The 22,340-nt window shown below is 39.4% G+C and overlaps 1 protein-coding gene across 1 annotated transcript in view; it reads left to right on the top strand.

Annotated features, from left to right (window-relative positions):
* The window catches only part of LOC117296984 (sentrin-specific protease 6-like), a 42,127-nt gene that overhangs the window by 16,517 nt on the left and 3,270 nt on the right, over positions 1-22,340 (top strand). The window contains exons 6-8 of the mRNA XM_033780091.1: positions 8,950-9,071; positions 9,294-9,612; positions 17,296-17,364. Of these exons, the coding sequence (XP_033635982.1) occupies positions 8,950-9,071; positions 9,294-9,612; positions 17,296-17,364 (510 nt within the window). The remainder of the gene's footprint in view (positions 1-8,949; positions 9,072-9,293; positions 9,613-17,295; positions 17,365-22,340) is intronic.

Below are 22,340 nucleotides of genomic sequence, written 5' to 3'. Positions count from 1 at the left end.
TCGGATGGGTTGAGCAGACATTTCCTTCGGCATACATGTACATCATGTTCCGTCCGCTCTTCCTCGTCGCAACAAACTTATAAAATTATATGGCATTGGAGTCAAATATTCACACAACAGGACAAAAAAATTACTAAGCCTATTTATGAATCAACTTACAGAGTGCAGGTTTGCTGTTTTATTTTAAATTGTACGAAATTCCAATCGCAATTAACAACCTAATAACAATAACATTCAGTATGCACTATATCATCAAGTCCTCAAAAGTCGTCAGCCATCTACTACTCCTAATACTATGCACATAAAACATGAACGTAACATCATCGCATTGCTGGTATGTTTTTCATCTCTACACTGGCTCATTTTCACAATTGGGACATGCAACTCGGTCCCGTGGAACGATCCACAGGAACACTCCTACGATATAAATTGCCATTTGGAACGATCCAAAGAAACGCGCTTGCGGTCCTACAGACCGGTCCATGTATTCACATGGGCATACTCTATCTTTCCAAATGAAACTTTTGAGACGCTCCCTAATTTTAACATTAGTGTAAATACTAGTGACATCCTGGAAAATGTGAGGCACCATTTTCTTAGTGGACAGTGCCATCTGGAATTTCTGTGTTGCCTATTTGTATTTGACAGACAACCCTGGAACCGTTGGCTGAGGTTGACGATGGTGTGCTGTGTGAAGGCCTTGGCGCTGCGTAATGTATATGGGGCTTGGTAGCAAAGGGCCAAGTTCCACGTATCTCTTTTGTTGAAATCTCTTTTGTTAGTGGACTCGGCTCCTTTGCTGAACCAAGGCTGGGTGAACTTGGTGACTTGTTTATTGCGGTTAACTTGTAAATGGTAATAATAATAATAATAATAATAATAATAATTAACCATTCTTATATAGCGCATAACACATAGTAATAAAACATGTCCCTAAGCGCTCTTTAGAAAAACACAACAGAATACAAACACAAGATGTACATGTACCCAATGATGGATGGTTGAGGCTTGGTTGAGATCTGAAGGATATTTGTTGTTGCTGGGAGGTGCTATCTTTAAAGAACATGTACATGTACATGTACAGCCAAGAATTTACATCCAAAGATTTGCGTTGGTTTGTGGATGCAATGTACAGAAGTTGGTAGATGGTATTGTCGCAGGACGTCAATACTGATGTATGCTTGATTTGCAATTTGTCACTAACTACATGCTTTGTCTACTTGTACTTTAGCATGGTGCATGCTGGGAATCAAAAGAAATAAACTTACATTAACTTAACTTAAAGGAACATGTTTCCTTGGATGGGACGATTTGGTCTATAAAAAGCGTTTATAACCGTTTGTTATAAAATGCATATGGTTGGAAAGATGTTTTAAAAGTAGAATACAATGATCCACACAAATTTGCCTCGAAACTGCGTGGTTTTCCTTTTACTTTTTCAAACTAACACGGCCGGCCATATGGGAGTCAAAAATTTGACTTCCATATTTGACTCCCATAAATGGCCGACCGTGTAAGTCGACGAGGTAAAAAGAAAACCGTGCAATTTCGATGCGTGTTTGTGTGGATCATTGTATTCTACTTTTACATTATCTTTCTACCCATATGCATTTTATTAAAGGCAGTGGACACTATTGGTAATTGTCAAAGACTAGCCTTCCTAGTTGGTGTATCTCAACATATGCATAAAATAACAGAACTGTGAAAATGTGAGCTTAATCGGTCATCGAACTTGCGAGATAATAATGCAAGAAAAAACACCCTTGTCACACGAAGTTGTGTGCGTTTAGATGGTTGATTTCGAGACCTCAAGTTCTAAATCTGAGGTCTCAAAATCAAATTCGTGGAAAATTACTTCTTTCTCGAAAACTATGGCACTTCAGAGGGAGCCGTTTCTCACAATGTTTTATACCGTCAACCTCTCCCCATTACTCGTCATCAAGAAAGGTTTTATGCTAATAATTATTTTGAGTAATTACCAATAGTGTCCACTGCCAAAACGGTAACAAACGCTTTTCAAAGACCAACTCGACCGATCCCAGGCAACAGGTTCCTTTAACTTAAATGCATTTATAAAGTGGTTTAACACTGTTTCAAAGCGCTGTACAGCCAAAAAACATTAAAATGCAGGACGAAAAACATGAGCAAAAAAATCAATATGGTTTAAAAATACAGTAAAAAAGGAGCAAAAATTTAGTAAAAAATTGCAATACATGTACAAACATTCATACTGTATACAATAAAGTACCACAAAAATAAGCATCAGGCGGACCCAGAGGAAATGAACCCCATTTCTGATCAAAGCAGGGAGACAGATTGAATATACATGTAAGGGTAAGATCTCCTCTGCTACCGCAAAACGCACACACTTTTAAAATTGTACATGACAAAGGGTCATTTGTACCAAACCACAAAATCTTAAATGAGAATTGTAGTCAAGAAAGTTGATACAAGCATCAAAAAGTCTGACTGAAAAACCCTACAAAGAACACAATCACTTGAGTGTCAACTTTTCCCTCAATTTGCAGGGTCTGATCTCCCTTTGCATTCCCACTAGACATTGATCATCATTTCAAGATAAGATCTCACTTAAACTCTACTCCCATGCTGGACCAATTTTGCCGGGTCTGATCCTGCTCGCCCTCAATTCACACTTATGCTTGATCTCATTTTGATCTCTTAATTGAAGAATTTGTGGGGTCCGATTCCCCTCTTCTCGAGTTGTGAGATCAAGTTGGAAGGGGGTCTTTAAAAGTCACATGACACTATGTGGCATTTTGAAAAGTCTTTCAGGAGTTTTATTCTGACGAGATAAATGAGAAAAATCCAATATGTGGTTCATGAGTTGGAATTTTTTCAAATATTAAATTTCATTTTCCGGTTTGAACTGAAAGTCAAGGTCATAATATGTGTATCGTTTAGGAAGTTGTTACATGTGTTCCTTAATTGAAGCTCTATCTGATGACAAAAAATAATAAAATTCAATTTGGGTTTGAGAAAATTCAATTTTTTTTCCAAAATATTAGATTGGAGAAGTAAATGGTAAATTGGTATTGTCTCTGTGAAAACTTTTGGGAAACCAAAGGTTTAACAAACTAATTCAACAATAATGATAATTAGTTTTTGAGATAAGCCCCAAAATGACTTTTTGACGCAGAAGTAAAGGTCATATATGATTTTGTACGTTAACTTTTCAAATGTTGCCCAAGTCTTGATCTGTCAGATTCCCAAATATGAACATCATAGCTCACAATGACATACAGCGGTAAGCAAATAGCCCTTTTTCAACTTTTTCAAAACCTTTTAAATCGTGACCTGATGACATCATCATTACGTCATGACTGTCACAGTTAACCCCAGGCAACCATGACGCGAAAGACAGTTTGCTAACTCTGGAATGAAAGTCTCTTAGACACAATATTATATTTACAATTATTTTACATTTATTTACAACAACTGGGGAAACTGCCCCATTTCTGGAATCTGTACACTGAATATCTATATATCTTGGATTCGACTGAAATTAATAAATGAACTCAAAACACTTCTTCTCGATCTTCTCAAATAAAACTTATCCTTAAATCAACAATGTGTTGAAAATACTAGAAACTAAAGGGTGAGTCTCCTTAGACTATAATCGATATTATATACATACAAAATCAAGGCGCTTTTAAACAATCTCTCTTCTGCAACGTTTCGCTTTTTGCGTCTTAATAACACCACTCTACTCTGTAGTCAATTAAATGTCTCCAAATCAAGTTAATCAAATTTACACTTAAACAAAAGTGACCCTCCGGTCTGGCGTCCTGCCTCGATTCAATCTCAACTCCGATTTATACTCTTACTTCAACCCTGACTTCAACTCTAACTTCAACTCTTGACTTCAACTCTTGACTTCGACTCCAATTTAAACTCTTACTTCAACTCTTGACTCCAACTCCGAATTCAACTCCAAACAAAAGTGTTCAAAATATTGGGTGAATAAAATGGCCCACCGTGAAAATGTCCAAAGGTTTAACTGTCCTCCGGTAACACTACAGCATCTTGCTCCACTCTTCCACTTTATAGGCACGTATCATACACAGACTCTCCGGCCTTCCTCTTGGTCCGCCTCAGACCTTCAATTAACGCTTCTCACTCTATGAGAGTATAGTACCTTGAACTTCCAGGAGAGGGTTAGATTCCCACATCAACATCATGGCCATCTATAAAATAGTTATTGAAACAAATACAATAATGTCTGATGCTCTCCTTCATTTTGATAAATACACATGCACTTCTCAAATCCTTTCTTTGTCTGATTCCTTCGTCCAAAAAATAGTGAACTACAAATTCTGAGTGTTCAAAATACAAAGCCGTTCAAATCCAATGCTACATTAATACAGCATGAGATACACATTTCCAAGAATTCTGCTTAATTAGAATCAATATCCTCAAAAAACAATAAGCAAATTTTCAACTTACGATTTTCTCCTTGCTTCCAAACTTAAACTGCCGCCTCAGTTCTCTGCCAATCAATTGCTTAAAAAATAACAGCCTGATAATCTGTTTCTGGTTTAGCATTAATATTGCAGCAAAACAATAACCTCAAAGGTTATTATTAAAGCGCGACACTGTTGAGATATAGGCACTTCCAATAACCTATCCAAATTCTCTCTATCTTTCTCTCACTCAAAATTTCATGATCCTTCTTCCATAAGAACCTAGGTGAGACTACTGCCACTCCCTAAAATCTTGCATACTACGACTTCATGCAAAGTAGCTCAATCCTTCAATTCACAACAATACCTAATTATTCACACCAACCTGTGTGACCAGACAAGTACCTGTACAAAGGAAAGTGAAGGCACTGACCTCTGCACTTCTATTCATTAACCAAGTTACGAAATTAGCATAATAACATGAGTTCACAACCTTTGGGGAGAAAAATGCATATTCAATAGTGGATTTGCCCCTGTAAACTTAAACATACATGTACATATTCATTAGTAGTGTATATCTGCTCCTGCAAAATAAACACCATACATTAGAATGGGGGGTAATTCTGACAATGACAGATGGGTTGTCTTTGTATTGAGATTAAGTAATAATGATTTTAGGGGTTTGTAGAGCTCTCTTACTCATAATACCACAGCGCTTTACAAGAAGCTAAACAATAAGCAAATAAATAATGGCACTGATAATGGAAAACAGTCAAAGCAATCAATAATTGAACAGGAAAGTTTTTAGATGTTTCTTGAAAACTGCAAGAACAAATTTGAGGAGAGAAGACGGTTCCAAAGGCGCGGAGCATGTGCGTAAAAAGCATGATCCCCAGCAGCGGAATGCACCTTTGGAACTGCCAAGAGTGTATACTGTCTGAACCAGAGCGTAGGCCAGGTCATACAGGATGGTGAGATATTTAGGAGCGGTATGAGAAGGCACGTGATGGTTCATCTTCAGAGCAGAGTCAAACTCCACGCCATGGTTCCGAACAGTTAGTGGAAGGTGCAATGATCTCATTGTTGATTAAAGTGAAATATTTGCGAGTTGTGGAAGAGCACGGGGATTAGCGAACTGAGATTTGCTGCAATTAAGTTTGAGCATGATTGCTGTAGTTAAGTTTAAGCATGTTGTGAGCCATCCATGTCTGTATAGGTCCGTAATGCACTCTGACAATTACGATAGACCAGCTTCGGTGGAATTATGAATCCTGGGGTCGTCTGCCATGAATGGTTGTACATCGTCCGCATAGGAATGGTATTGCACGTCCTAATGCTGCTTGATGATGTTGGCGATTGGACTGGTGTACACGGTGAACAGTTGTTGGCCATTAACAGAGCCTTGTGGGACACCAAAGTCAAGTGATTGGGGTTCTGATCGATCATTCGTGACTTTTATTCTGCGATTCCGATTTGAGGTAAGATCTACTGAGCCATGACACAGGATTGTCTGGAAAGCCGAGTTCCATAGACAGGCACTGAAGTAGTAGTATGGCGTGGTCGATGGAATCGATTGCTGCAGAAGGAACACCATCAAGACAGCTAACTTCTTATGTAGGGCCTCAATGATGCTACTTCTTACTGCAATGATACATGTAGCTGTGTCTGTGCTGTGAGCACTCCGGTACGCAGATTGTTGTTCGGCAATGAGATCGTTATGAGCCAGGTGATCAGATAATTCATGCAGTACGACCTTTGACAAGAAGGGCACGTCTGATATAGGTCTGTAGTTATTGAGGTTATTTTGGTCCAGGTTTGGTTTTTCGATGAGTGGTGTGACACTGGCCACCTTCCAGGCAGAAGGAAAGACACACGATGATAAAGATGAGTTGATGATGGATGTAATGAATGGCAGTACAGTGTTGATGTTTTCCTTCAGTAAGCCACATTGGTAGCGAGTCGAGTAAGCAAGACTTGTTGGGCGCTGAGGATATTAGCTTACCAACATGTTATGCAGTAGCAGGCTGGAAACCAGTTCATTGAGTGGTGGGTTGATGTTGGATACAGATGGATGGTACTTCAGGCCAGCTATAACAAGGCCATGTCTGATCTTCTGCACTTTGTCTTTGAAAAAGCCAGAGAATCTTTTGCTCAGCACCTTCGTGGAAGGAAAGGCGGGTATGACAGGTGGCACTTTGCAGCTATGCAGCTTTGGAATCAGCACCGCTAAGCTTATCATTGTAATATTTACACTTCTCGGCATAATTAAGCTTGCTGACAAGGTGCACCTGAACAATAAATTGTAGGCAATCTACAGCATCTCCTGACTTACTCCAGCGCCTCTCCATTCTCCTTCTGAAATGCAGAGTGGATCACGTCAGTATACCAGGGCGGGTTCAACCAAAGATGTTTGGTACATGTATGTGTAGTTGATTGACGGTGTGCATCAAAGGGTAGACTGAGTTGCCTCGATGTAGTAAGCAGCTTGATCGTCAACTTGACCATCAAATGGAAATGCACTGAGGGTATTTGCAAGATCCTTGGAAAAGGTAGCTTTATCCAGGGTACAGAATTGTCTGGACGATGATGTTACACTTTTGGGGGATTGGTAGCTATATTCACGGTGCAGCTCAATATGTGATGATCAGAATACAGCTTCTCAGTCACTTACCAAACCGAATTCAGGATTTGAAATGATTAGGTCGAGGATGTGACCGTGCCGATGTGTCGGAGTATCAATGTGCTGATGCAACCCAGATTCATCCAAAGATGATAAGAATCGAGTAACATCTGTTTTATGTGGCATGTGGATGTTGAAATCTCCAAGGAGAACTAGCCGTGATGCACAAGTTGTCAGCTCGTCAGGGAGATCAGGAAATTCCTCTAGAAAATCTGCGGTTCTTATTAATGCATTCCTTGTCGAAGGTGGTGGTCGGTTAATGCAAGCAAAGCACATGTTCTTTGCAGAATCTGTGACACAGGCAAGCTCAAATGTGTGATGTTTTGTTTCATGTAGCTGTATCCATCCGAGATCGACATGTTCAGGATCTTTTGAGAAATTACAGCGGTACCATCATGATCGTCATCACCTCCACGTGCTAAATTTATAAATGAGCCTGATGGTGTGCATTAATATTAATGACAACTCAATTGTTGCACCTTAACAAGGTTTCTGTTATGAACATTATGTCAACATTGTTTCGCAATTATATAGTTGCTGTGAAGAGCAGTTTTATTTCTTACCGAGTTAGCATTCCATAGGTGGACGTTCAACATGCCATGCTTGTACCTGCGGATAGCTTTAAGGTTATGTGAAGGCGGTGAGGGGTGGTACATGTTGGTTTTGGCAGTGTGTTATCCCTATCACTGGCTGTGATGACTTGGATTTTGTTAGGTTAGTTACTCAAATCAACCAGCATACATGTAGGCTTCAAATTGTGAGAAACTGTGTTGTCCAGCACGTCGGCCTCTCGGACGATAAATGTTAAGATCCTTAAGATGACAGACCGTTTCAAATGGAAGGTACATGTACTGTTTCCTAGCCTTATGTTAGGACAAGGGCATCTCAGAACTATACTGTACACATGTGCTTTTGTTCCCACGTTTTGAAGATGTTCGCAAGTGAACCTGAATAGAAAGCTGCTGGTGCCACAAAAGCCCCATCCATTGTCGACTGACTGTTCTTCCTATGCAATGGCAGTGGCAGTGTCCAAATATATTGCAAAAAGATGAGTAGATAGCATTTAACGTTGTCCAGCAGAGTAGACTAGTCAATGTGTGGTTTGACCTAGACAAAATTAAACAGAAATGATTATTTTTGCAACAGTCTTTTCGAACCCTCCTAAAACAACATCTCAAAAAAGTAGAAAAAAAGTAAGCAGGGGAAATATATGCATAATTTGCATAAATTAAAAATACTGCCTTTTTCGTCTCTATTTTCACTAATGTTTGTAAGCATACGCTCACATCAGACTTGGATGCAAAAGTCTCTTGAAACCTTTCAAAACAAATTATCAAAAAAGTAGAGGAAAAAAAGTACAGGAATTATGCATAAATTGCATTAATTAAAAATTGCACGTTTCGCCTCTATTTTTTTGTTTATGTGCACACGCCCTGATAGTTGTAGAATTAATATCATTGTCACATCGGATTGTTACCAGGAAACCATGACTCTTGAAACCAGGACACGTACATTGTACCCTACCAAATAAAGTATCAAAGGTGCCAATTAATTTTTAATTACACTTTGTTTAATTAAAGCTACGTGCGTATTAAGCATGCACTAACTATGACTCCCGAGGTGATCCCTGGAGCAGTCTATTTTCCCTTCGCCTCGGGAAAATAGAACACTCCGGGGATCACCTCCGGAGTCATGGTTTTAACCATAGCACTCAAAGCAGTCAATATTTGTATACTAGCAGCTGCCTGAGTTTTCAGTAGCCCTCACCTCAGTGATTGGCCCATTAGGTGAGTTTAACTAAGCTCAAGATAAGTGAAATTTTATCAATAAAATACTGTTGGATTTCAGTTCTCATTGGTATGTGGCAATAATCTGCTACCCTGGTCTTGTTGCTGATACTGGTTTTTTGAAGGAATGCAAAAGATCTTCCCCCCAGAATTCTCCAGAGGCTACTTCATCTGGTATATTAGGTAGGTACCATTTCAAAATTGTAACAAATATTGCACCATTCAGATAAATTTTTAAAACTAAAATTTCAAAGATCCATGGAAAAGAATTTCATGTTTTTAAGATTTCCCACAGTAATGAACTCTAGAAAATGATTGTCTGTTATCATAAGTTGGTATATACATGTATGTCCAGTTATTTATTTATTTTGTTATTGTTTACTTTTGTTTCCTATTATTATTCAGAGCAAAGCACACATGAGAGAATTGAGATTCAAGGACAAGGTGTTGGTGATACCGGAGTGGATAACCCTGCAACTAGCTCATTATCACCATTTTGTTTTAGTCAACAAGAAACACAGAACCAGGAGGAGCCAATGGAAGTAGATAAGAATCATAAGATCACAGTAACCAAAAATTTGGTCACAGATTTATTTAGAAACTGTTCACCTGGAAAGAGTAACAACAAACAAGAAGCTGCATGTGAAGTTAAACACCAACGTGATTCTTCAATAGGTGCTGATGATTGCATGTACTCTCAGTATCAAACAGTTCACTGCAAGAGGTGGGTTAATGTTACCAGTCGACTTTAATTTAGGTTTGTGTGAGGACATTTTGAAACCTGGTAGTTTTATGTTTAATTACTGGTAGGCTTCACAAACTGCTTGTCCCACAGGTTGAAAGTTGTTGAACCCAGAGGAAATTCATATTGTCTTCACTCTTATTTTGCATCAATGTATGTTTTATTTGTGTGTGGGTGTGTTACACTGGGTGTCTGGGGTGATTTATGTTTGAGTAAGCCTGTTTCTATCACTCTATTTCTGTCAGCCAACAAAGATTAGCAGGCAACCTGTGGCTAATAATACAAAAATGCATTTGTTCCTGTAGGTGGCCTGCAACCCAAGATGCATCAAGTAGATGGGTTGTTTCATCTTCTGTTCATCCTCTTTTTCTTTTTTTCTCTCTTATTAATAGGGGGGGGGGGCTGGGGTCCTCAGTTCCAGGTGTAAACATTTATTTACTTTGACATTACTCATGGACCCTTGGTGCCAAGTAAGCAGGGGCGATATCTCGATATAATCGATAATCGTGATACCATTTCTTAAACGATTTCCGTATTGTCTTGATTTTTTTATTTTTGGGGTTGAACAACGAATTCACTAGAGTGGGATGCGAACCAACGACCTCCGGATTAACGTGCCAGCGCTCTATCAACTGAGCTATCTAGCCCTACATGTATATTGGCAGTGTCCCTATTTTGTCAACATCTTTGTTCGGGGGTGCCAGTCAGAGGCCATACAACCGTTAACTGCCGTGTAGCCAGGGATCACACCCAAATTATGATACAACCTGGGAAGCGGCAGCCAGGGGATCACCTTAAGGGGATGCGACTTTTTGTTTAAGATACCAATATAAACCACAAGGGAAACTGACTGGGTACATTTTGAAATGATTTTGGGGTTGAACAAAATGTACCCAGTCAGTTTCCCTTGTGGTTTATATTGATGTCTTGATTTTTTGTTAATCAAATTATCGACAAATCGTGGTTTTGATGAAGTATCACGATGTCTTCCCTAATGGAGACCTTTGCAACCACAACGGGCTGTTTAAAAAAAATGATTCAAGTCCCATTCTCGTGTGAGAGGTCCCTAGCTATTACCTCAACTTACTATGAAACAACCCCGTAGCATACAGTACAGTGCGCGCTCGCCGTCAAATGTGGTCCCGAGAATAGGACTTGACGAAGTCGTTTCTTACTCTGCACGTTGTTATTGGAAAATCTCCCCAAATGGGGAGATGTGCAAAACCAATAGGAGCGTGGTAGCACTGCCCTGCCGGTAAAATATTCATTATACTCTGAGACATCACAGTAGAAGACATTGTAAGGCACGCGTCTATACGCGGCACCCACGTGGGGCGCGGGTAAACTCATTAGCAGGCAAGGGGGTGTCGGTGTCATAAGTCGTTTTATTGCACTTCCCAAAATTCAAATTTTGCAAACAAAACCGACCCCAATGTATGTTACAACGTATTACTTAAATTCAAATGAACATTTAGTGCTTTCTGTTTTATAATCAATTGGTTATTCAAAAATGTATTTCAATCATCAACTAAGTACTTAACCCACAAGTGATAAATGAACTAGTCTTCTTTTTGGGTGCGTTTGATTGGTCAAAACGTATCACGTAACAATGTTACATATTCATAAGTGAAAACATATACATATAAGGCGACTGCGACATTGTCAAGTCCCTGTCCCGCATGCGGAACAGGTTTTGGAATGCAGAGCATCACAAATCAGTAGTTTTCTGGGGATGGCACGGGATTTGGACTTGAGTCAAGTCTACCCATGAACCCCTTGGTGCCAACATTAATAACTATATACTTTGACATTACCCATGAACCCTTGGTGCCAAGCATTAATAACTATATACTTTGACGTTACCCATGAACCCTTGGTGCCAAGCATTAATAACTATATACTTTGACATTACCCATGAACCCTTGGTGCCAAGCATTAATAACTATATACTTTGACATTACCCATGAACCCTTGGTGCCAAGCATTAATAACTATATACTTTGACTTTACCCATGAACCCTTGGTGCCAAGCATTAATAACTATATACTTTGACATTACCCATGAACCCTTGGTGCCAAGCATTAATAACTATATACTTTGACATTACCAATGAACCCTTGGTGCCAAGCATTAATAACTATATACTTTGACTTTACCCATGAACCCTTGGTGCCAAGCATTAATAACTATATACATGTATTTTGACATTACCAATGAACCCTTGGTGCCAAGCATTAATAACTATATACTTTGACGTTACCCATGAACCCTTGGTGCCAAGCATTAGTAACTATATACTTTGACTTTACCCATGAACCCTTGGTGCCTGTAGTATTTTAGATATACAAGGAATTAGTCAATGGTGGAATATAGAAACTGAGGACACAAGCTTACTGTGGACGTTGCCATGATACATGTAGAAGTGTATTTCGTATGACCTCTGACATACCCGCAGCTGGCATGCGCTACAGACTTGGTACTATCACAACATCCCCCCCCCCCCCCCCCCCCCGTTTTGAAATTTATGTGATAAAATAACAAAATTCCAGTACATAAGTTCATGGAGGGTGAAGACTTCCGAATGGGGTAAATCTTGAGAATGTCTTCATTACTGTAGATCCATGGAGGTTGTACAAATAGCTGTTAGATGTTGTTCTGATGTGAGTCCGGAGTGTTGTCCAAATGATCCTTCATGGTCCATAGATACATGTAGGTCAACTTGCAAAATTTGTCCATTGTTCCTTGGCACACAGTGAGCATTGGATATTGTGAAAACAAATCCAGTATCTTATGTTAAGCACTAGAGAGAGTCCACTTTAACTTTAACACTTTAAAACTTCAATGCAACAATAAATGTAACTCTGAAAACTTAAAACTTTAAGATAACGAGCATTACACTCAAACTTATTTAAGTAAACGGTGACTTTCTTAGCATAATCTTGATCTTAAACATGCACCTCTAGTTGTCAGTATATCTTGCTGGTGGGTGGGTTGTACGACCAGACCTAGTGGTTTGTGGCTGTCGCAAGCATGTTGGCTTTTTGGCATCTGTAGGCTTTTGGCATTGTCGCTTTGTAAGCTGTGGCGTGCGCATATCTAAGCCTTGTGAATGTTGTGGAAACAAGACATGGGAAGGGCTTTCATCAAAACGAACACGCTTAGCTGCTGTTGGTGCGACTGCTTGCGGCCTGCAATCGCGCGTTTTTGCTAGCAATTCACGCAGGTGCGAACGATTATGCCTCACAGTGGTGCCATTTGGGGTAGAGACCTCATATGACCGGGGCTCATCACAAACCTTGGTGACGGTGCCCGGTATCAATGATTTCCCTGTGGGCTGGTCAAGGATGCGGACTGTCTGTCCAACAAACAGTGGAGGAAGATTAGGTCCGGCATGGCGATCATGATTAGCTTTCATTTTGCCTTGGCGTTCTGCCAATCGCTCATTGACCAGTTGGGGTTGTTGAGATGAACCAATTGTTGTTGCTTGGCAAGATGGTGTGAAGAGGATGTCCAAATAAGATCTCTGCTGGAGATGGAAGATGGGCATCTATCGGTGTGGCTCGTAGATTCAGTAGAGCTTTGTTGAGATCTTGACCAGTTTTCTTGCACTTTATCATGACCGATTTGATGGTGCGAACTGTGCGTTCCGGCAACCTGTTAGAGCGCGGATAACGTGGTGATGAAGTGGTATGGGTAACCGACCATTCACGACACATCTGTTTGTAGGCCTGTCCGGCAAACTGGGGGCCATTGTCGGAGATAATCTGGGAAGGTACTCCCAAGAAAGCTGAAAACTGAGTGGTAGTCAACAATGACGAGATACGTGGCATTGTCCAGTGCAAATAGATCAGTTCCAAGTTTTGTCCAGGGCGTGTGTGGGACTTCATGAGGTTGCAATGGTTCCTTTTGTTGACGTGGCTGATGTTCTTGGCAAGTTGGGCAGGTGGATTCTAGTTTTCTGATATGGTCATTTATCTTCGGCCAGTAGACCGATTCACGAGCAAGGCGTCTTGTCTTGTCAATACCAAGGTGCCAGATATGAAGTTGGCCAAGGATATCCTCACGTAGAGGCTCAGGTATGAGAACTTGACGGCCTTTGAATATGACACCACATGACAGCCCAAGCTCTTCTCTGTAAGACCAGTAGGGTCGTAAGGCACTCGGAAGGTCCTTAATGGAGTCGGGCCAGCCAGAGTAGATCACTCGCTGGAGCTCAGAGAGAACGGGGTCTCGGGCAGTCTCGTGTTGAAGTGCATCCTGCTTGGCATGCCCGAAGTGGACAAGGTCAACTTGTTGAACAGTAGGGTGTCCATCCAAAGTAACGTCAGCGATGGATTCGTTCAATCGACATCATTGAACTTGGATGGGTTGGGAAGTCGGCTGAGGGCATCGGCAATAACCATGGTAGGACCAGGTTTGTATTCGATATCAAAGTCGTAGCCTTGTAGCTTGATGAGTAATCTCTGCAAGCGAGGAGGCGCACTGGCAAGGGGTTTGCGCCATATTGACACCAACGGCTTGTGGTCGGTGAGGACTTTGAAACGGCAGCCGAATAAGTAGGTGTGGAATTTCATGACACCAAAAACTAGACCCAGGGCTTCCCTCTCGATGTTCGAGTAGCTGGATTGTGATTGAGAAAGACTCTTTGATGCGAAAGCGACAGGTTTTCCATCTTGTGTGATGCATGCACCCAAACCTTGTTGAGATGCATCAACTTCCAGAACAGTCTCAGCATGGGGGTCATAAAAACGGAGGCAGGATTGTGGCGAAATAGAATGCTCCAGCGCCTGAAAGGAGGCCTTCTTTCTTGAGCAGATCACGCAGTGGAGCAGCTTTGTCTGCACAGTTGGGGATGTAGGGTGAAATGAAGTTGATAACGCCCAGAAATCGTTGAAGATCCTCTTTGTCCTGAGGGGTCAGCATTAATAACTATATACTTTGACGTTACCCATGAACCCTTGGTGCCAAGCATTAATAACTATACACTTTGACATTACCAATGAACCCTTGGTGCCAAGCATTAATAACTATATACTTTGACTTTACCCATGAACCCTTGGTGCCAAGCATTAATAACTATATACTTTGACATTACCCATGAACCCTTGGTGCCAAGCATTAATAACTATATACTTTGACATTACCAATGAACCCTTGGTGCCAAGCATTAATAACTATATACTTTGAGTTACCCATGAACCCTTGGTGCCAAGCATTAATAACTATATACTTTGACATTACCCATGAACCCTTGGTGCCAAGCATTAATAACTATATACTTTGACTTTACCCATGAACCCTTGGTGCCAAGCATTAATAATTAATTGCCGGCTGAGGGCATCGGCAATAACCATGGTAGGACCAGGTTTGTATTCGATATCAAAGTCGTAGCCTTGTAGCTTGATGAGTAATCTCTGCAAGCGAGGAGGCGCACTGGCAAGGGGTTTGCGCCATATTGACACCAACGGCTTGTGGTCGGTGAGGACTTTGAAACGGCAGCCGAATAAGTAGGTGTGGAATTTCATGACACCAAAAACTAGACCCAGGGCTTCCCTCTCGATGTTCGAGTAGCTGGATTGTGATTGAGAAAGACTCTTTGATGCGAAAGCGACAGTTTTTCCATCTTGTGTGATGCATGCACCCAAACCTCGTTGAGATGCATCAACTTCCAGAACAGTCTCAGCATGGGGGTCATAAAAACGGAGGCAGGATTGTGGCGAAATAGAATGCTCCAGCGCCTGAAAGGAGGCCTTCTTTCTTGAGCAGATCACGCAGTGGAGCAGCTTTGTCTGCACAGTTGGGGATGTAGGGTGAAATGAAGTTGATAACGCCCAGAAATCGTTGAAGATCCTCTTTGTCCTGAGGGGTCAGCATTAATAACTATATACTTTGACGTTACCCATGAACCCTTGGTGCCAAGCATTAATAACTATATACTTTGACATTACCAATGAACCCTTGGTGCCAAGCATTAATAACTATATACTTTGACATTACCCATGAACCCTTGGTGCCAAGCATTAATAACTATATACTTTGACTTTACCCATGAACCCTTGGTGCCAAGCATTAATAACTATATACTTTGACTTTACCCATGAACCCTTGGTGCCAAGCATTAATAACTATATACTTTGACATTACCCATGAACCCTTGGTGCCAAGCATTAATAACTATATACTTTGACATTACCAATGAACCCTTGGTGCCAAGCATTAATAACTATATACTTTGACATTACCCATGAACCCTTGGTGCCAAGCATTAATAACTATATACTTTGACATTACCAATGAACCCTTGGTGCCAAGCATTAATAACTATATACTTTGACTTTACCCATGAACCCTTGGTGCCAACATTAATAACTATATACTTTGACTTTACCCCTGAACCCTTGGTGCCAAGCATTAATAACTATATACTTTGACATTACCCATGAACCCTTGGTGCCAAGCATTAATAACTATATACTTTGACATTACCCATGAACCCTTGGTGCCAAGCATTAATAACTATATACTTTGACGTTACTCATGAACCCTTGGTGCCAAGCATTAATAACTATATACTTTGACATTACCCATGAACCCTTGGTGCCAAGCATTAATAACTATATACTTTGACTTTACCCATGAACCCTTGGTGCCAAGCATTAATAACTATATACTTTGACATTACCCATGAACCCTTAGTGCCAAGCATTAATAACTATATACTTTGACATTACCCATGAACCCTTGGTGCCAAGCATTAATAACTATATACATGTACTTTGACATTACCCATGAACCCTTGGTGCCAAGCATTAATAACTATATACTTTGACTTCACCCATGAACCCTTGGTGCCAACATTAATAACTATATACTTTGACTTAACCCATGAACCCTTGGTGCCAAGCATTAATACAAAAAAAACTAACTATATACTTTGACATTACCCATGAACCCTTGGTGCCAAGCATTAATAACTATATACTTTGACATTACCAATGAACCCTTGGTGCCAAGCATTAATAACTATATACTTTGACATTACCAATGAACCCTTGGTGCCAAGCATTAATAACTATATACTTTGACGTTACCCATGAACCCTTGGTGCCAAGCAATAATAACTATATACTTTGACATTACCAATGAACCCTTGGTGCCAAGCATTAATAACTATATACTTTGACGTTACCCATGAACCCTTGGTGCCAAGCATTAATAACTATATACTTTGACTTTACCCATGAACCATTGGTGCCAAGCATTAATAACTATATACTTTGACTTTACCCATGAACCCTTGGTGCCAAGCATTAATAACTATATACTTTGACATTACCCATGAACCCTTGGTGCCAAGCATTAATAACTATATACTTTGACTTTACCCATGAACCCTTGGTGCCAAGCATTAATAACTATATACTTTGACATTACCCATGAACCCTTGGTGCCAAGCATTAATAACTATATATTTTGACATTACCAATGAACCCTTGGTGCCAAGCATTAATAACTATATACTTTGACATTACCCATGAACCCTTGGTGCCAAGCATTAATAACTATATATGTTGACGTTACCCATGAACCCTTGGTTATTGATTCACATATTTTGTTATATTAGTTATTTATGAGTAATACTAATGCATGATTATTTCCAACAGACCCTGCATTCTAATATTTGATTCACTTGGAGGACCCAGTAGGAGGAATGTCATTCAGAATCTCAGAGAGTAAGTAGATTGGGGCTTACATGTATGTATGTTGTGCAAGTAATTGATCTTTGTCATTACAGATAGTTCTGTTCATATTGCACAAGCATTAATTGAGTAGGCAAGTACTTAAGGACTTGACAGATGACATTTCTAAACCTGTAAATAGGGATGCCATAGAAAGAAGTGGATTGAGAGTGGTCTAGAAAGTGATCATGTTATTTTTAAGGCCGCTTGGAACTCAACCCTAATTCTGATGAATAATGCTCGTCAAGAATATTATACTGTGTCCGTTCATGAAAGTAGTACAGATAAAAAAAAGCTGTTCAGTCTCATTAAGTCCTTGTTAAATATGAAGAAGTCTGTAGTGGAATTGCCACCTCACATTGACACAGGGACCTTTGTGAATGATTTAGGTTCTTATTTTGACCAGAAAGTTATGAAAATCTGTGACAGAATTCATTCAGGTCTTGGTGAACAGTGTAGTACTCGTAATGTACCAAGTGACAATTCCAATGCAGGACTTCAGCACATGTTTTGTCAGTTTAAATCTTTAGCAGAAAATGATGTTAAAAACTTGGTCATGAAGTCTAACAAGAAAACTTGCGGTTCTGATCCAATGCCCACCAAGTTTGTTGTTGATAGCCTTTCTCACAAAAATAATCAATTTGTCTATGGGAAGTGGTTTGTTTTACATGTACTTAGATTGGAAATTAGCGCTGGTTATAAGCCACTTTTGAAAAAGGCTGGCATCGACTTGCAATTTTAAAATTGTAGGCCGATTAGCAATTTGCAGTACGTTTCTAAGCTGGTTGAAAGTGCAGTTGCAGATAAGATTCAACAACACCTTTCACTTCATAATTTATTTCCATCTATGCAATCAGCATACAGACAGCATCATAGCACCGAAACAGCTTTGCTTAGAGTTAAGCACGATCTACTCATGGCTATGGATAAGCAACAAGTTACATTTCTAATTATGCTCGACATGAGTGCCGCCTTTGATTCCATTAAACATGAAATTCTCCTGAGCATCCTTCAAACTCATTTTGGGATATCTGATGTAGCTTTGTTATGGTTCGACTCTTACTTGAGTGGCAGAAGGCAAAAGATTGTCGTAGATGATGTTTTGTCTCAGGAATTCAATGTGTTATGGGGTGTGCCCCAAGGCTCTTGCTTGGGACACCTTTTGTTTACCTTGTATACAAGTAGATTGTTTCAAGAAGTTCAACAGAACTCCCCTGAAATGTCCTGTCATTGTTATGCAGATGACACTCAACTGTATGTCTTTTTCACCCGGTCAAAATAATGAAAACAGTTCTGTCCTTGCATTAGAACAATGTATTATACGCATGTCCATACTTGGTTGTTACAGAATAATCTATTGTTGAATGATAAGAAAACTTAATTTTTGATGTGGTACTCCTAAGCTAATGTCTAACCTACACATTGAGAGCATCAAGGTCGTTATGTCCAACATATCACCCTCCACCTCAGTAAGAAATTTAGGGATTTGGTTCGATTCTCACTTAACATTTGATAAGCATACATGTATATTGCCGAGGTTTGTAAGAATGCATTTTATTATCTGTTCAATATCCTTCATATCCGTAAATATTTAACTCGTGACTGTACAGAAAAAATTATCCATGCTTTTGTAACAAGCTGGTTAGATTATTGTAACAGCTTATTTTTGGGTTTGCCTGACACACAAATTAACAAACTGCAAAGGGTTCAGAATGCTTGTGCTAGACTGATTTTTAATTCCTCTAGATATTCTTGATGTAGTCCATTGTTAAATGAGTTACACTGGTTACCGGTTCGAAAAAGAATAGCATTTAAAGTTCTTTTATTAACTTATAAAGCCATTCATGGTTTAGCACCAACATACATTCAAGAACTCATAACCATGAAATCCCTCTCTCAGTCTCAATCTACCTACCGTCTCAGGAGTTCTCAAGATCCCACATTGTTATCTCACCCATCTAGGAAATCTAGGCCTACATTAGGTGATCGGGCATTTCTATACGTCGCTCCACATCTTTGGAACAATCTCCCACCTTGCATTAGACAGTCTTCTTCACTTAATGTATTTAAATCTAAGTTAAAAACCCATTTGTTTACTTCACCCATTTAATTCATTCTTGCTCTGTTTGTGTATTTGTATTTGTTGTTCATTTTTTCTCTGCATTATTTGTATACCTTGTAATGCGCAGTAGAGTATATTTATATAGGTAACTGCGCAATATAAATGTGTTTTTGTTATTATTATTGCCAAAGGGATTGCAATGAATATGGAATATGGTTATGTGTTAATGAAGTACTTGTCCCTTATCATGTGACTGAAGTATTACTAACCCAAAAAATTCTGATTATAGCAGTAAAGCCTGTCATTGTCGACCCTTGTCATTTTTGGCGAGCTGCAAAGCAGTGCGAGCCTATGTAATACAAATTTCCATTCGGCATCCTTACGTCCGTCCACGTTCAGTGGAAATGTTAAAGTTTTTGTTTTAAGTTTTAGTCTTTGAGTTGAATTTTTTTTTTTTTTAAAGGTTAAAGTTTTTTGGGGGAAAAAAATGCTACAATTTTTGGAATTAAAAAAAAATGTTTAAGTTTTTTTTCAGGCTGAAAAATTACCTCTGGATTTTAAAGAACCAAACTCAAACTAAAATCTCAAAGTTTTGAAATCATTTGTTTAAACGGTTGAATGAGCTGAAACAATGAAAACCTTAAATAGTCATAACTCGTTAGTTGCAATGATGTACTGACTTGAAACTGAAATCAAATATTGCTTCTAACGTACAGATGCATATAAAAAGATAACAATCAAAGAGTGCATCAGTTGAATGAGCTTAAACGGTGAAAACCTTAAATAGTAAAATAATATTAATAATAGTGGCTTCTTATATAGCGCTCAGGTCTGTCACGCAGTGACACTCATGGCGCTTCAACATTATTACCCCATGTCACTGGGCCTTAAACAGGGATGACATTGTTCAGACTTTTTGCTGAAGTCAGACTTTTTATGTCGGCCTGGTGAAGAAAATCGGGCAATATCTTTTTCCACAAGTAAAGAAATCCTGCTCATTGGTCTACTTCTCTAGTGCTTTGGATACTGTTTCCAAAAGCTCCTTGGAATCTATAACCCCAGACGTTACCACACGGTAGAAATGGAATAATTTCAACATACCTTTGAATTTGTATCCAAGTTTCAGACTTTTTCGTTAGTAATGACTCTCACCCCTGCTTAAATAATTCCATTATCTCAGCTCCCTGGGGAGTATACAGCCTGTGCCGCCAAATGTGTAGTGCACTAAGTTAATCCATCACAAGAACCAACTCTGCCCTCACAGGGTGGGTGAAGAGAAGCTTGCTCAAGGACACAAGTGTGGTGACCGGGATTCGAACCCTCACTCTGCTGAACAGAAACACCAGAGCTGGAGTTCAGTCCTCTTATCTGCCAGCCCTGACGACCCCCCCTTCATAACTCCTTATTTCAATGATGTACTGACTTTAAACTGAAATCAAATATGGCTTCTTACATGTAGATCCATATGAAAAAAAATACACTTGAAGTGTTTATCAGTGGTTCCAGTTGAATGAACTTAAACAATTAAAATCTTAAAAGGTCATACATGTAACTCCTTATTGCAATGATATTCTGGCTTGAAACTTAATCAAATATTGGCTCTTACACAAGGAAAAGATAACACTCTAATAGTACATGTATCACAATGTTTCCAGTTGAATGAGCTACATGTAAAACGATGAAAACCCTTAGTGGCCATACATGTAACTCTTTATTGCAATGATGTTCTGACTTAAAAATAAGGTAAACTCATGAAAACATAAAACTCAAAGAGTTTATTTCTGGTTCCAGTTGAATGAGCTCAAAAAATTAAAACATTAAATGGTCATTACTTCAATGCTGTCAATGTCCCCAACCCTTTGACCTTCAGTTGATCAAATGATTGGTTTTTCTGTCAGTCATTGGTTCTATCTGGTGATCGGCAGCTCGCTATGGCAGCTTCGCAGTTCTAGTTCATATTTGTACATGTACAGTACATCTGAAAAAAAGCAAAAGCTATATGCTTTACTAATTTTAAAACTCAAAATTTATACAACCTTTTGTTCAAAAGTTGTGAAACGAGAAACACCAAATGGTATGACTGAAATAAAGAGAAAGGGATTTAAGACCCTCTTTAGCACACACATACATGTTTAATCCAACAGGCACCCTGCGTATTACAAATGTATGTACATGTACTTTGAATACTGCGCCTGGCCAAACGCCGTAGTTCTAAGCATGCGATTAGCATACAGCAAACGGCCATAGACAGTGCGCAATAAGACAAGAGTCTAAAAATAGCGCATGGTGCCCATAGCAAAAACCCCTCCAATGGTTGAAAGGTTGGAAGTCCTATTATCACAATGCATGTGAAGCATGAGTTGCTGTTCGTTTGTGTGTTTGTGTACAGACTGTATTGTAGTGTATCACACGCACATTGTTCACACAGTAATGGGGAGTCCGCTCTTTCCCAACTTTCTGGTGTTTTTACACACGGAATACAGTGATGTGATTTTTTAAAGGGTTTGAGGTGCAAAAGTTATCTGTAGGTAACACAGACACTCAATTTCATTTTCAAAGGTATGTTGTGATTGTTTTCAATCACTTTTGAAGTATTTTTCAAAGTTGAGAGAACTTGTGTGCACAACTTTCCGTGTAACAAACCTACGTAAAACAATGTTTTAAAATTTTTCTTTCTCCCACAATGTACATCAGCAAACTTTATTCCCATTCTAATTTTAACCCTTGTTGAAGTTTTTTGTCAGAGAGGAAGTCGCCAATGTAAAATAGGGATTGTTTGGCACTTGAATCTACAAAAACAAATATTTTGAAAATGGTACCCCTGTTGTCCTGTTTTGACTTGTTTCTTTGTAATAAAAATTGTAGCTTGATCGCATCACATATTTACAAATATTTTGGGAGTGTATAC

Source organism: Asterias rubens, chromosome 11 (genome assembly GCF_902459465.1).
Source record: "Asterias rubens chromosome 11, eAstRub1.3, whole genome shotgun sequence".
In the NCBI taxonomy this organism is placed as follows: domain Eukaryota; kingdom Metazoa; phylum Echinodermata; class Asteroidea; order Forcipulatida; family Asteriidae; genus Asterias; species Asterias rubens.
This window is presented reverse-complemented; position numbering and strand designations above follow the sequence as displayed.